Source organism: Pagrus pagrus, assembly GCF_965226575.1.
Source record: "Pagrus pagrus genome assembly, chromosome: 4".
NCBI classification, from domain to species: domain Eukaryota; kingdom Metazoa; phylum Chordata; class Actinopteri; order Spariformes; family Sparidae; genus Pagrus; species Pagrus pagrus.
In genome coordinates this window covers 19,340,437-19,356,591 of record NC_140188.1, presented here as the reverse complement: position 1 = coordinate 19,356,591, position 16,155 = coordinate 19,340,437, and the positions used below count along the sequence as shown (strand labels likewise).

The following is a 16,155-nucleotide window of genomic DNA, read 5'->3' as shown; positions in this document are numbered from 1 at the left end:
GGTCAAATAAATCCAGAATTCATCCTATTACAGTTCATGTAAGTCTGCTGTAATGAGTAGTGCTTACTCTGCACATGGGGAAAAAAGGAAGAAGGGTCAGCTGAGTTCCTGACTCAGATGTAATTTCACTTCCGGTTTGCACCTTCAGAATAAAAGCGGAACATTAATGATCCTTTTTTTGTATCTTTAAAATATGTAAGCACAACATTTGTCATAACTCACTCACCTCATTTTACAATGTATTTTAAATATTTCATAATGGTAACTTTAGTCCGAGAAGACAAAGTTTTTCGGTATCTGATTTGCCTTTTAAAGAGGTCATATTACGCTAATTTTCAGGTTCATACTTTTATTTGGGGATCCTAGTAGAATAGGTTTACATACTTGAATTTTCAAAAAGCAATATTTTTCTCATGGCGCACTGCTGCAGCATCCCTTTCACACTGTCTTGAATGATCCGTTTTAGCTACGCAGTGAGACATCTGTTTGATCTTTGGTGAGAGTTGCATATGTGCATTACTTAACGGGCAGAATGGAGCAAATCAGAGGCAGATTAGAGAGGGGTCAACAACCTCTACTATCAAAACATCCATTTTAGCCCCTGTCCCTCACCCAAAAAATCTGTATGGAGCTGCAAAACATATTTTTGTCTCATGATGAAGGTAACACAGCCTAGAAAGTCTAAATTAGCTCATCAAGATTATTAATAGGCCTAAATGAGCATTCATTTATATTTTCACATGATGTGGCAACTCTGCAGCGGGCTACTTATGCTTACAGTATACAGTAATTGAACTTTGCATTTCCATTTCAATGATGCCATGTTTTGGTGCATTTATGAAACAAAAGAACTAGAATACAATAAATAGCAATAGAGTAGCAATACAGAACTATATATGCAGACCTACTTAACTCCTCTCTGTGTTTGTGAAAATGTACAAAATAAAAACTAGCCTCATTTGATAATAAATAAAATATATGGTGGCAGCCTAGATTTAAAAACAGTAAAAGTAAAAAAAGAAACACAGGACAGTTTACATTTTATTTTAGTCCGTTTCAGTGTGAGTTAATCCTTTTTTATCCTCTACCACATATAGCGATCAACCCTCGGGCTTGAGCATAAAACACAATGACATTCAGGATCATTCAATAAATCACAACTTGATAGAACAGATACAATTCTGTGTGTAGGCTGTGCATTTTTACTGTCGGAGAATGTAAGAATCACTGTAGGCCTAGAACAGTGATGATGATTATGTAAGATGTCAAAGCTGCAGGGAGCCACTGCAGAGGGCCAAAAGCTCTGCAGGTTGCAGACCTCTGGACTGGATAGTGTATATATTTTATAAGAAATATATAAATATATATATTTCACCTGTCACATAGCGATGCACATAATTTACGGTGGTAAAGGCTGACCTCTTTTAAAGCTGACTCCTAACAATGTATCATTTATTTCTTTGACAACAAAAATATAATGTACAGGCCAACTAGAGCATTTAGTTTATGAATTACTAAAGATTTTTTTAGTGGACAGGATTTAGATTATGAGTAGCCCATATAAGGTGTTTTATCCACACACACACACCTACAAATTTAATGATGGCTTGAGTACGGATTGTGTGCTTTTATTCTGAAGGCACGCTCTCCGGAAACTGACTGTGCTCGAAACCGAAAGTTAGAGCTGAAGAGGAAACAAGTTAAAATGGAGTCTCGTTGACGTTAACCTACATCTTATAGCTTCTTTTATCTATATTATTTATTTGTTGAGAAGCATTAATGCCTCTGTGAAGTCATAAGGCCGTGGCGTGTATGTAGTTATGTTAATAACGTGTTCACAGTAGCAGCGGCGGCGGGAGACAACCTGTACGTGACAGAGACGTTAGCTCGGTTTTTGGATGTAACGGCTGAACTTAAGCGATAAGTGAGACTTGGATCACCTGTACACCTGTGTTGTGTGAGTCTGCTTCTACCACAGACATGGACCCGGACACCGAGGTTGAAAGGTGAGAGTTTCACAGTCTGTAGCCATCTTTGATTTTTATCACTGTGGGAGCGTGTTTAACACAAGAGTTGTCAAAGTTACCGGACTTTAACGGTGAAACACTAAATCATTCATATTTTGTTAATTGAGTTGTTTTTGTTCATTTACTTGAGCTTGTTTGTTTCCTCTCTGGTTTATTAATTACTTACAGTGTAGCCTACTGTTCTCGTTTGACACACCCACGCACGCCAAGAGTTTGTTCAGCTGCCAGACTTATCATGTACCTTTTCAGAAGTGCTTGAAAAACGTGTCACGCCAACAAAGATTGATATTTTTTTATCTGTATTTTGAAATCATATTTAACTTCCATTGAAAATTTAGATCTGACAAAAAGCAGAAATTGGCAAAAACAATTTGACTATTTAGATATTTGAACTTTACTTCTTTTAATTAGCACACCTCTAAATTGTGTTTCGTTTTGTTTGTTGATGTTTGGTTGTGCTGAAAATGGACTGGGATTACTCATTTAAAACCAGACAATAACACCTCCCTTTTGTCATCCTCAGCATCTTGAGGCAGGAGAATAAGGATGAGGAGGATGATGAGGATGAGGAGGAGAAGAAGAAGCACCAGAGGCCTCCCTCCAGCTATGGCTCAATGAAGAGTGACAGTGATGATGATGAGGAGGGGATGGATGGATGTGATGAAGAGGTTACAGAGGACTCTTCTTCTCTGCTGCCTATGGGGCCACCTGTGTCGACAGCTCATGAGGGGACAGGGTACTGTGTCTTGGTTCAATAGTTGAGCTTCATCCCAGTGTGTCTATTTGTTCTTTATTGTTGTTTGGCCAGTTTACCACAGATGGCACTTTGCATCACTGCTGGCGTTACTTTTGCTGTGATCTTTAACCTTTCCAGTTTAACCCTGCACCTAAGCTCTTGATGGGCTTGCTGTTTAATTACGATTCCTTCCAAGTCTGTCTCTCCTCTCTGGGCTCTAGTAGACAGCGCCAGTTTTCGCAAAATTTCAACTCACAAGTTTGATTTCCTACCTTCTAGGCTGGCCTTGCATTTAACTTTAGTGTAGTATGCAAGTTAGTTTGTAGACTTAAAGATTGCTTGAGATAGACCATGGCTATAGGTTCCTTTCAGGAGTATTTCAGCCTACACATGATACTGGAGATTTCTTTTTCCATATTCAAAGTTACAAGATTATCTACACATTTCACTGAGCAGGAAAATTTGAACATCCTACATTTATACCCAAGATTAAACAACTGTACACCAGTGTTTCCCTAGATTTGTGGAAGACTTGGGTGCACCTATTTGGCAGAGAGATTTGGAGGTCCTACCTGATGAAAATGTTGCAACACACAACTTCATGAACTTTCAGTGTTAATGTTTTTGGGATTCAGCCAAACTTTTAAAGGGAGGATCTATTTAAGACTACATTGATTCTTTTTAGTAAAAGCAAACGGTTGTAATGGTCCACTGTGTTATATTGTGAAGTTCAAGTTTGCTTTCAGTGACTTAGAAACATCTAATAGGATGTTAACCATGTGAATCCTTTGCCAGGTTGCAGATGATTCGCTCAGAGTCTCCAGAGACGCTCTACACCATGACCACGCAGCAGACCAAACCACCAGGAGCTGTTGTCATTGACACCAGGTGGAGGACGCTCACGCACACACACACACACACACACATAGACACACACATGAACATAATTGTCTGTAACGAATCTGGACAATGTGATGAACAGCAATAGTTATGTTATGTTTGGTAGATGCATGTTAATGCGCAAAAAGTGGAAATCTGCTTATTGCTCTCAAATTCACCACTTGCAGAAATTTGACAGGAAAATTAATGAATGTGTGACTAAATAATAGTGAAAGGATTCAACTTACCAGAACTGCCAAAGAGTTAAATGTGCCTAAACAGTTTGAGGTTGCAGTGCAGGTCACGTCTCTGATTGCACTGATGTGTTTTCTCAGAGGTAAATAAAATGAGACCACCAGGCTGTAGCTGGTCACGTGTATATTACTTGAAGATATGTTTAGATACTTAAGATAAATTCAATATGGCCTATTTATCTATACAAGTGGGAACTATCTTAATCTAAAAAGGAAGAAAACACTTCTTTATGTTTTAGTCAGTATGCTAAATGCAGTTCCTCGTGGTGATCTTTGGATGAGATTTGCAGTGCGCTTTCTGACCTCGCTCCTTTTGTCTCTTAGGTCATCTGATCTGGGGGATTTTTCAGACAACGATGAGGAGGATATGGATGAGGTTTTGGTAACTCATTCGCCAGAACCACCTGAGTTTGTTGAACCTTTTGATGCAATGCAGACTGACGAGAACAGCCAGCCAGGCAGGCTGCACCCAGAGCAGGACCTGCCCCATATATTCAAGGTCGGTACATGGCATTTGGTCCGCAAAGCCTAATATTTCCTTTTCCACACAGAAGTTATTGTTTTGGTCTCAGGACTTTGTTAGACCTGATGATGCATTTTAACTTACATATTGAAGTGATAAGTGATAATCCTAATAATAGTACAGTTTTCAATTGATGTCTGACTCAGTTGATGGTTATGTTGGAAAAAAAACTTCAACACTCCTCGTAAATTATTTGAAAAAAAAACTCCAAATGTTAACAGATAACTTTGTGTCATTTTGCTAATTTAATAAAGTTTGTTTATAAGTGCTAAATATGATTCAAAAGAATGCTGACATGATTTTTGTAAGACCACATGTTATTTTATGCCTTTCTCCCTGTCTGCAGAGTATCCAGGGTGTCCTGTCAGGCCTCACCAGGGAAGAGCTTTACAAATTTAAGGTGTGGTTTTACCAATGGGAAACAGCCATAACCCTGCAGCAGGTGATGGATGGAGACCTTCTTGATTTTGTCGACAGGATCTTGGAGATCCTTGGTAAGAAAGCTATAGTATATACAATGTGAATAGTACAAATAGAGCTAAACATTAAGAGAAATGTTAATTTTGCCACTCGAACAGTAAACCACAGTGTTATGAAGATAAGGATACAGCTTCATGGATAGCCTAGGGACGTAATTACTGTCAGTGATTGCTTACTCTCTTTATGTTTTTCTTCAAATTCTGTCCTGCAGGCCAGGATCGTGCCCTGTTACATACGATAAGTAGCCTGGAACAAGTCAACAAGAAAGAAGAGGCAGAAGAACTCAAGAAAAAGTGCAAGAGAGGCAAGTGGACGCTGGTTTTATCTGAGCAAACCGGCTAATACTGGTGAATGGTAGTGGATGGTAGGCGTGTAACAGGTCTATCGTTAATCATGATATAGGAGTTTACATTTTTTCCCAGGGAAAGGTATAAATAAGGGAATCTTAAATGCTTATAGAGACCATTTTTACAGGAACAATTAAAATGTCAACCATGTGATTTTGATCTGACTGTCCTCTCCATCTTTCTCTCACCTCCAGCACTGGTCCGTTTTCAACTGAAGCAGTATTTGATCAGAAAACACCAAGTCATCCGTGAGGGGGTCGTTCGAGCCGGAAGACAGAACATGCTGGATACCATCTATGTTCAGCCCCAAATTTCGACCAGTGGTTACGGAGGAATCGACCCCTCCCACTTGTTCCCACAACAACCTCCATCACCTGTCCAGGTCCCCAGTCCCGACACCTATGTCGACTTGAACAATTTTTTCCGCTTACAGAAGGCTGATGGTCAGCCGGTGAGGACGGTGGTGACCACTGGAATTCCAGGAATTGGGATGTCAGTGTCTGTGGGAAAATTCGCCCTGGATTGGTCAGAACTACGCGCGAATAAGGTGATTCAAGACAAAACAAACACCACCTGCCCAGCACCACACAGCAGACCGACAGAGTTAGTGACCAGCTAGTAAACATTGCAGAGCATTCCCACATGCTAAACAGCCAGAATTGTTTTGGTCTTATATTCTTTAAAACACCATAAAAGGGACTCAAAATGAGTGATGAAGTTGCTCAGTGTCTTTTGGATGTAAATAGGCAAAGTGCTAGGCAAAGTTTGTAACACGATAATATGGCAAATGTGTATGTGTTGTTTACTTTGTTGTGAACATCTGCCTCCAAGTGACCAAAAAAACAGATTCACGCTGCCTTAATGTCGGATTACATAGCTGTTCTAGCTGCAGCAGAGGAGACAACAATGGAAGAGACTCTCAGGAAACCTCTAATTGGTCTGACTGAGATTTATATTGACCACTGGAAGAATTAGGGACATGCATGATACACTGAAAACATTTGGCAACATATGAATATTTTATCATTATATCATCATATTTAGTTTTGAATTTAAAGGTATAATTGAATTATATTTCTTATATTTTGAAAACCTAACTTGTAAGATGATGCAATGGCTCTTTCTCACCAGTAATTCTGACAATTGAAGATTTTGTTTTACTTAATTTCCTGTGACCAACACCATTTCCTTGTCTGTCTTTATTCAGGATCTGCAGTTCATCATCAAACTTTCATTTCGAACCTTCTGGTATATGCGAACCAAAAACCCTCTTCCTTCAAAGAAGCCCGAAATGTCCGTCATGGAAATCATAGAATATTTTCATAAAGAGTGTAGAGGCATTACATTCCTGGAGGAAGAGGATTGTAAATTTCTCATCATCATGGACGCGCTTGATTGTTACCAAGCTCCTCTGGACTGGGAGGTATCCCATCTGCACACATACACCTGAGATCCATTCACCTTAACATTTAACACATTGAATTATTGACAACTAACCAGCACTGATCAGATTATTATGATGGATACTAATTTGTAACTCATAAGAAAGAAAGATGTTTTTATGTCCTCTCCAGTAGAATTATTTAAAAGATGTAAATATCCACTTTCCATGTCCACTAATGATGACAATGCTGATTTTCATATTAGTTATATATAGGACTTGTGCAAAATACAAATTGCTAGGTTACTAACTGGTTCCTTATCTGACAAATAATGACTAGAAACTCATATATTAATATTTGTATTTATATTTGTTTTTTCTTTTCTTTAGAATGCTCCAGTCATAAATGGCAACCACACCCCAGCACATCCTGACGTCCTAATTGTAAATATCATCCGAGGCACCGTGCTTCCTGGTGCCCGTGTCTGGATCCTCGGGAGACGGGCAGCTGTCTCGCAGATACCATCTCAGTTCGTAGACGCTGTCACGGAAATACAGGGCTTCAGGTGTGTGTGTAGATGTCAGTCTAAATTTAAGTTTTAGTGTATCTTATTCTACTTGCTGCTGGTTTTAGCCTTTAGTATATATAATCCTGTAAGTATGTTTGGTCCTGTACAGTAACAGTGTAAAAAAGGTTCAGCAGTAGACTTAAATCAGTTAAATTCATTTTAAAACTGTTTCAGTAGTTCAATTATATCTTTTTTTCCTCCTCTTTTTTTCCAGTGATGAGATGAAAGACGAATACCTGACCAAACGCTTTGATACCGATCAAGCAACGAAGATCATTGCACATTACAAGCGCCTGCCGATGCTCCAAATGCTCTCTCGTCAGCCATTTGTCTGCTGGATGGTGGCAACAGTGTTTGAGCGCTGCTACCGTTATCGTGGCTATGGGGAGCACCCCCCCAGACTGACACCGTTCTACGTCAGCATCTTGATCGTCCAGATCAATCGCAGGCTGCAGTTCTACTATGGAAAAGGGGAAAACGACCTGGTAATTTGTGTCTTTTTTGTCTTTTAAGTGATGTTGTATAATTTCTAGTGACTTAATTCACCATCCCCATTCACTTGTCTTTTTAAATGTACAAAAAGAAAACACTAAACAGCTTTTGGGCAGCAAGTTTTCTGTCATCGTTTCATAACCTTTTAGTCATTATTTTATTTGGTACTAAATTTTAGTTCAAATGTAGTTGTTTATTTTTTTCACAAGCAGAGATTTACTGCTCCATTATTTGGAGGACAAAATATCATGAACTCCTGTACCATCAGATGCAGTCTAACAAAATTAACCTGAAATAAATATCTTTGTGAAAGCTTATAATTTTCAATAATTCTTAAGATTGTATATAGTGTTTGTGTTTTTTACAATTTTACACATTCCACTGCAACAGTAATCCAAACTTCTGCCGCAAAAATAGACCTCAGCTTTGAACCCCCTGTACCTCTTTAAAAATGGAGCTTTGATTGGAATTTGAATGTTTAAAAAAAGACAAAAGAGACATTTGCCAAGAAAGGCTAATGAACAGCTTACCTTCATTATTCCAATTTCTCATTTTGACATTGTCTTTTCACTCAGAAATGGACCCCTGACGACAAGAAACTGGTGTTAAAGCTGGGCAAGATGGCCTTGACGATGCTGGAGAGAAACAAGAGTGTGTTCGTTGAAGAGGACTTGAAGGAGTATGGTCTGAAGTTGACAGAGGTGGCGGTGTATTCCGGCGTGTGCACTGAGCTCCCCGCTGCATCCGCAGATGGGAAAAGGACGTTCTGCTTTATACACTACACCTTCCAGGTACAACTCTCTCCATATCACAGAGTTTGACGCTAGATGGCTGTTTTTTTAGAATTTGTCTGATGAAGGAGGGAAAGTTTCTCTGGGCTAACCTTAACTCTGAGTTTAACACGTGTAGGTATGATCATCATTTTGTGACATCCCAAGTACACTGAGAATGAACCTAGTACAGTAGAATAAGAATAAGAATTATTTGTCCAGCAGTTAAACCTTTGAAATGAACATTTGCTATTCATATAGTCAATGAGAGAGAAGGGGTGGATTCTTTATTCTTTATTGAGAAGCCCATTAGCTTCCACAAAGTGGTTGCTAATCCTCCTGAGGTCCTTTTAAACGACAACAAAAATACAAATCAAAATTGTATAGTATCAATAACACACACAAAAAATGCTATATAAGCCAAACATAATGTAGTAGATGAGTAGATATGCCATTAAGAATTTGTAAGAAGACCATTTAACTATTTTTGAGGAAAGAGCATATTGGACTTGAGTTATTGCTCAAAGCATAGCATTTTAATATGTCTAATAAATGTCTTTAAATGATCTTTAACATTTATAATGTACTTTGCACTTAGAAAACACTGGAGATGTTTTATTATCTGGCCATTAGTTCACATATAATGGAAGGAAAAGTGTGTGCATATGCATAATTTTTTCCATCAAGTTTCCACCAGGTAATATAAGCTCTGTGAGGTGCTGCCTATCGTTTATCCGAGGTGTGCTTCTCTTTTTCTTTCTTTGTTGATGTAAGTCCTGTGGTTTTGTACTCAACTGAAATGTGAGACATGGGAAACACACACGTCTCCTGACATGAGCTGACTTTGAACCTGAAGTGCTCACAGGTAGCTGCTCAAAACAGGTGCTGCTGCTCTTAAAGGGGAACTACCGTTTTTTACAACCTGGACCTTATTGCTAGAAATAAGGTCCAGGTTGTAAAAAACGGTAGTTCCCCTTTTTTTAAGTTTTCATCACACACCTTGGTCTATAAATATTATTTATAGACCAAGGTGTGTGATGAAAAATATGTTAAGCTTTGTGCGAGAGACGAACAGAGAGGAATTTTGATATAAATATCAATTGTTTTTGTATATTTGGCTCATACCAAAAGATAACAAAACAACTTACAAACATTAACACATGATTAGGAGTAAAATATTTCACTTGGTGTTAAATAACAAAACTTGCAGCTGCCTGTAAAATATCCCTGTAGCAGAGACACATGCCCTTATGCTGCCTGGCCCTGGGGACACCCCAAAGAAATAATCTAAAACCGTTGTATGTCCTCTCTCCTCCAGGAGTTCATAGCTGCTGTGTACGTCTTCACGTTGTTCCGCTTAGAAAACAAGAACGTCCTGGACTCCGGGTTGTTGCACCTGCCCTGGAAGTTAACCTCCAAGGATCAGACCAAATCAGCAGAGGGCCTGGTCCAGTGTGCCCTGGGGCGAACCCTGAACGCCCCGCTGGGCCAATACGACATGTTCCTGCGCTTTCTGTGTGGCATGCTTTCCCCTGACTGCCACCACAATCAGCTGAGCGGGTGTCTCTTCAGCCGCAACTCGCCCAAGGTGAGTGGACTGGATGAGGCGCAGCGGCTGCTGGAGCAGACAATACAGAACGCTCAAGAGAACCGGGTGGAAAACTTAAAGGAGTGCCTTAGAGAAATGATCCAGGAAGATGAGTGAGGCTGTGTGAGATCGAATCAAGAAAGTCGGCATCAGTTTGAGAACTCAACGTGATTTGATAGTTTGTGTCATTTAGGCTTCGATAACATTAAATGTCTTTCAATAATTTTGATTAAGACATAAAAGAGTTTCACCAGACAAAATAAAATGTTATTCTATGCATTTCTGTTTCAGAAGAGTCTGCCATGTCTTACAACAAGCACTAATAAAAATGCATTCCCGAGATGGATTTTTACTTCATTCAGCTGTCATCTTTTATTTAGTTTTATGGATATTTTTGTCCACACCTAAATACATTGAAGTGATAATAGAAGAAATGAACTCTTTAGAGATTCATAAAATGTAAACTCAGCAGCAAAGATCAGAAAATGTGATTAGAAAATGTGAGGAATCTGACTTTGATCATTCAAAGAAAACCTTATACTATACAGCAGTATGAAACAGATGTTCCCATCTGTATATGCAAACCATATAAGGCACTTTTAGTGTCACACACCGCTCTACTCCTTAGATTGTTGGAGGAAACGTATATAGTGATATGAATTTATAGTTTGTTTTGTTTGTGTTTTCAAATGGAAACTGGATGAAAACTAATTATATTTATAAATGAAAAGCTTTATTTCTAAATAGTTGTGGCTTTAAATCATACTGTTTGTGTCTCTGAGTGTTTTTGTACTTGCTGAATTTATACATTTGCTCCTCTGTCTACCTTTTTTGCAACAGTTCCTCACATCAGAATATATTATGTGGTACTCTGCATGCTTTTAGCATTTGTTTACCTCTTTTTTTTAGGTTTTCATGTAACCGCCTGACAGCAGTAATAAGAGTGACTAAAGGGTGAATTCTAGCAAAGATCTTTTGTTTTTCTCTGAAAAGATCACACTGTGAACTGTCTTCTCTGGTAAAAGAGGTATTTAAGGCTTTTTGTTTGTTTGTGTGAAGTGTAAAAGTAGTTATCATGATTTCGAGAAAAATCAGGAAAATGCTACGGATGAGCGATTACACCATTATCTGTATCTGCTCGCCCAGCTAATAACTATGTTTTTTGTTTGAGATTATCTGTATTTGTACTCTGAATGGACAGGGGTTTAAATGGGAAGTGGGTGTGGTAACCACAAGAAGTTTTTTTTACCCAATGAGGATTTTTTTAATCATCCTGAGTTGGATATTGACACATTGTACTGGTAAAATTACGTTATCTGTTTACTTGTATACAACTGAATACTTGCTCAGCCCCCGTAAATATGATTGATAAGGTGAAAATGGATGATAAATATCCAAGATTTATGGACAGGTGGTTCCTGTATTTATTTATTTTTTTTCTGTGTCTTGCTCAGCTCTGGATTTGTATTGGGTGGTTATGTTATTGGCACCATCATAATTAAACATGCGTCAACCATCATCAACACTTTGCAATGAATAGTTCATTTATGTGACTCCATTATTTATTCATTAGTCTGTATAGTTTGTTTGTAGCCGAGGGAACTACAACTGAAATGTCACTAGAGGAAGAGGAATCGGTGAAGTTGTTTATTGGATAAATGATCAACAAGTGCATGCAGTACATTACAGTACAATATGAGCATGTTGGTTTTACAGGGAAGGAAAGCAAATCAGTCAGCTATTACAAGGTGTCACAAGGACAACAAGACTGAGATGAAAACAATTTATAAACAGTCTTCAACATGCGATTTCAGGCAGTTTGATTAAGGTATTATATGAGATCAGAGTAAATATTTATGGTAATTAAACAAAGCATAACAGCACATCGAAAGGGCTTTTAACCTCAGCTACTTCAGAGTTGACAATGGAAATAATCAGCATAAAATGCACAAAGTTGACCGCACAACAGTCATCCATCTGCATCAAGTAACAATATTCAGCCTGACTGCCTTAAAGTATGACAACATAAAAGACTGCAGGAATGTTATCAATGTTAGCTTAAGATAATAAATCAACCTTATTAGTAGATGTTAAATTAAACTGCTTTGCTGTAAAATCCATCACATAAGACGCAGTGATCCTGTTCGTAAACTTTTGGCTTTTTTAAAAATCTATTTACAGTACACTAATCACATCTTTATTCAATCACAAAATAACAGTTTTCGTGCATGTGTTGAAGGCTGTTGCTTAGACCTAGACAAGAGCGTCACTTTGTTGAAAAGTGGTGGGGACATCAGGGCTCAGATTAAAAACACTCTTTATTTCAAATTATCTTCAACATATGCGATTTGAGGCAAGTGGATAGAGTCAGAGTAGATGTTACATCACATAGCACATCAAAATTAATTTAATCTCAAGCTCTAATTTCTATCTCTAATTCAAGCTCTTTTCAGCACATCTTTAAAGTTGTTATTCGTAAGAAAAGTTGACTTTTCAGAGCCTCATTATTTGACGAGTTGGTAACGAGACTCAAAAATCAACTTTTCTTACAAACAGCACCTTTAACTCATAATGCTTTAAAAAGTGAGAGGGACAAAGTGGTGGGGACATGTCCCCCAGTTATTGTAATAAAGTTAATATATACCGTATCTATAATAAATATCGTTAAGGGAGAACAAGTGCAATAAAAAGTAAATGCAAGCCATTGCAGTAGCCCAACACGCCAGTATTCAATGAAGCTTAATATCAAAAGGAATGGTGGAGCGTCTCTTGTAGTTTCCAGGCCGCCACACAGTCTTTATATAGGAGCTGCTGAGATATAAGAGACAAAACATGTCAGTCGTCAGGTGAGAAACCTTCAGCAAGGCCTTTCATTCAAAACAGGAAATGAATAACTGACTAAATCTGATTACTTTGGCAGATGAAAGGCAGCTTCTCATGGCAGCAGGCGTCCAGCCACTTGAACTGTCTTAACTCTTCTACCCAGATGATCTTTCCACAGTGGTGGTTCAAGGCGTCGACAGGAAAGCTTGCGTTCCAGGGCGGATGTTCTTTAACCTCTGACCATGAAATCCACTTCCAGGGGACGTCGCTTTTTCCGAAGATGGACCGCTCCAGGCCGATCCACGCTCCCTTCTGCATGCTCTCCTTCTTCTTTAGCAGGGAGGAGTTCACCTTTTGCTGCATTATCTGGTCGGTGATTTGAACCAGGGAGGACATCTGGTTTTGGCAGTGCTCCAGGGCATCAATCCAGCTTTTGGCTTCCCGGTAGAACAGGAGATCTGCAGCAATTTGGCCATCTTGCAAAATAACTTTCATTTGTTATTTCAAAGGTAAAACTATCGGGTAAATAAAGATACTGCAAAAATAATTACCATGTCATGTAAACATGAAATGAAATCACTTACCATTTTCACTGCTGCTGTTGATGAGGCAGTGATCATTAAGCTGTATCTCAACATTGTTACAAGATGTTCTCAGTTGACATTCATTGTTGCTGTGGGGGGAAAATGTAAGTCTGATTACAAATCTTTATTTAATCAGATGCACCCACAGTGATGTAGTGCTACTTAGTCTTGCTTCTGTAAATGTAAAATAACTGACACAAAAATGCTGGCTCATTAGGGTTTTTTATGGTCACAGTTCCACAAAACATATATTTACTTTTTATGAAAAATATATGAAATTTACACGAGCTTGGAGAGCTGATTTCCATCACAGTTTATCTTACAGTTTTCTTCAGTAGGGGGTGGACAGTCTGGAAATTTGACTCTACAGTTGGTAGTCCATGGATTCGTACAACCTGATATATAAACACACAAGAATTCAGACAGACAGTTAGAGTGGAGTTCAAACAGATTTCCATAACCTCATTCATTCCTCTAGGTGTACTGGCTAAATGTTTTTCTCCTGAAAATATGTTACAGCTGTTTTTCTGCCCTGGATCTGTAATTTTGTGACAATTTACATTAACATTTCATCTTAAGCAACAGTTATATACAGTGGTGTCCTCCAGGGGGGGCCGTGGCCCTTCCCTTTGTGAGTTGTATTTGAATAATATGCTTCTCAGTCATGAGAGCTGTATACATAATATGCACCTATCTGATTGAACATTAGATATTATTTATTTACAATAAAAAGATAATGAAAGTAAGATGACAATAATAAATCCATAATGAGAACCATTTGATTAGATAATGTCTCATTTGCATATTTTTACATACAATATCATAAAACTTGTAATACAAAAATAATTGTCTTAATGTAAATTCAACTGGGGAAGTTTCATGGTGATACATTTTACCCCATTCACCTGTAGTGTTTACTCTTAAGCCAATCTCTCATATGGTCGGACTCAGGACACTGAAGACAAAGACATTCTCAACATGTGATGACTCCCTAAGTAGTCACAATAAAACTCATCCTGCTCGGTCATTTAAGGAAAACTGGGTGTTTGGAAATTGAAAACGTGCAGTTATAAACAGAGGCCTTCAAATTCTTCTAAAGATAAGTAATGTTAACAAATCATATGAAAAAATGATTTGATTGGGAAGATAATTAATATGCTTGTCAAAGGATTAAAGTGCTCACCAGTTATGTTCAGACACAGAAGCAGATCAGTGTGGATTGGAGAGTCACCATAGAAGCAGTAGTTCCCGTTGCTTTTCTCATTAGGATTGTGAATAATCAGCTCACTCTTGTCTTTTTTGAGTAAGAAACCACAGAGCCACCACCAATCGTCCACAAACGCACACCTGTTTCCTCTGCAACAGTATTCAACTGTCCAGTGTGTAGGAAATTTGAAAGTGACTTTGCCTCCCCTCTTGAAAAGTATCTTTGTCACTGAAACCACAGGCAGCTGGGCTGTTGCTGCTGCGTGAGAAAAACCATATATGAGAATCAGTTTTTTCTTTGTACGCTAAGATTGTATGCTACTAAGAATAGCAAATCCTACTGCAAAGAATAAAAAAATACAGTAATAAGCTCTTTATGTATTCATATCAACAATAAACACTGCAGTGATATGCACAGTGATTAAACATAAAGAAAATAATTATGTTGATAAAATTAAACAAAAAGGGCTTCTAAATACGTCTAATAATAAAACATACCCAGCAGCAGTGACAGATGGATGAACTTTGCCATGGCCACAAAACCTAAAAAAAAAGTTTGCAAGTTGAGAAGATAAGCGCACACCTCATCTTAAATGTAGATTATTAAACACATCTATTTAAAGGATTTCCTTAATAACTCAGAAATCACAGGTCTGTGTCATTTACCTTTTGTTAATCTACTTAGTGTAAATTTAAACTGACCTGTTCTGTGTTGTCCTGTACCAGCACATTACATGAAAGTACCACAACCCTAATTTGCAAATTTCCACATGCGGCAGTGCATTAGTTGAGAATGTACTGTAATCAATCAATCAATTTGTTGAAGGAAAATGATTCAAATATGTTTTGGTTTTTTTGTAGATTATTATGACATTTATCTGACATACACCTAATGTGTAAAACACAGGTCTCCCTGCGTCACAACACACTTTCAAACGTACAACATCACATCAAAATTAGAATATCTCTTTCAGTGAATTTGTAACACATGTATTACTCAGCTCCACAGGATCGAAGAACAAAATGACAGTTTTCTAGCAGCTGTTTGAATCGTAGACTTACCCAGCAAATGACGCGTTGCTCTTCAGAATGTGTTGGGAGGGTATGTAGGGAAATGTGAACAGGAGTATTCACAATACATCACTTTATAGAGCTGTTTACCTCTCCTGCCAAAGAAATACACCCACACCCGGATGCTCATTTGTTTTTAAGCTGATTTAATCTAATGCCTGTAGAGACACTGTGGATGCATTATAACACAAGGGCACCTATAGAGAATGCTGAGGAGAATCAAGTCTTAAACTCTAGTACAATTCAGTTCTATCAATTCATTTTACGGTAAAATCACACGTCATGGTATATTTGTGTGATATTGTATGGTGAATACATGCTCACAACAGAGATTCAAAGCAGACTTACAGCACAACCAAATCAATATGTAGCACGTCTCTTTGGTTTTACAAAAACAGTCAAACACCGATCAAGTGTTGATGTTT

At 38.1% G+C, this 16,155-nt stretch overlaps 2 protein-coding genes across 2 annotated transcripts; one reads left to right on the top strand and one right to left on the bottom strand.

The window, feature by feature from the left end:
- The first annotated feature begins 1,670 nt into the window (after nt 1–1,670).
- LOC311255673 (protein NLRC3-like) lies at nt 1,671–11,565 on the top strand. The gene is made up of 12 exons (XM_084350323.1): nt 1,671–2,006; nt 2,551–2,763; nt 3,559–3,651; nt 4,221–4,395; nt 4,766–4,913; nt 5,111–5,203; nt 5,441–5,793; nt 6,454–6,669; nt 7,018–7,193; nt 7,411–7,681; nt 8,264–8,479; nt 9,777–11,565. Exons 1-12 carry the CDS (start codon nt 1,981–1,983, stop codon nt 10,161–10,163), a joined length of 2,367 nt encoding a protein of 788 aa, XP_084206449.1. The 5' UTR covers nt 1,671–1,980; the 3' UTR covers nt 10,164–11,565.
- Nucleotides 11,566–12,152: 587 nt separating this feature from the next.
- LOC311256194 (uncharacterized protein) lies at nt 12,153–15,191 on the bottom strand (the record flags this gene model as incomplete). The annotated part of the gene is made up of 6 exons (XM_084351043.1): nt 12,153–12,857; nt 12,959–13,345; nt 13,454–13,542; nt 13,737–13,848; nt 14,637–14,747; nt 15,158–15,191. 6 exons carry the CDS (start codon nt 15,189–15,191, stop codon nt 12,844–12,846), a joined length of 747 nt encoding a protein of 248 aa, XP_084207169.1. The 3' UTR covers nt 12,153–12,843.
- Nucleotides 15,192–16,155: the final 964 nt, after the last annotated feature.

Coding starts and splice junctions, on each gene's coding strand:
- LOC311255673 (XM_084350323.1), top strand. CDS start 1,981: ATGGACCCGGACACCGAGGTTGAAAG. Junction 5,794..6,453: donor CAGAACTACGCGCGAATAAG/GTGATTCAAGAC, acceptor GTCTTTATTCAG/GATCTGCAGTTCATCATCAA. Junction 7,682..8,263: donor GAAAAGGGGAAAACGACCTG/GTAATTTGTGTC, acceptor CTTTTCACTCAG/AAATGGACCCCTGACGACAA.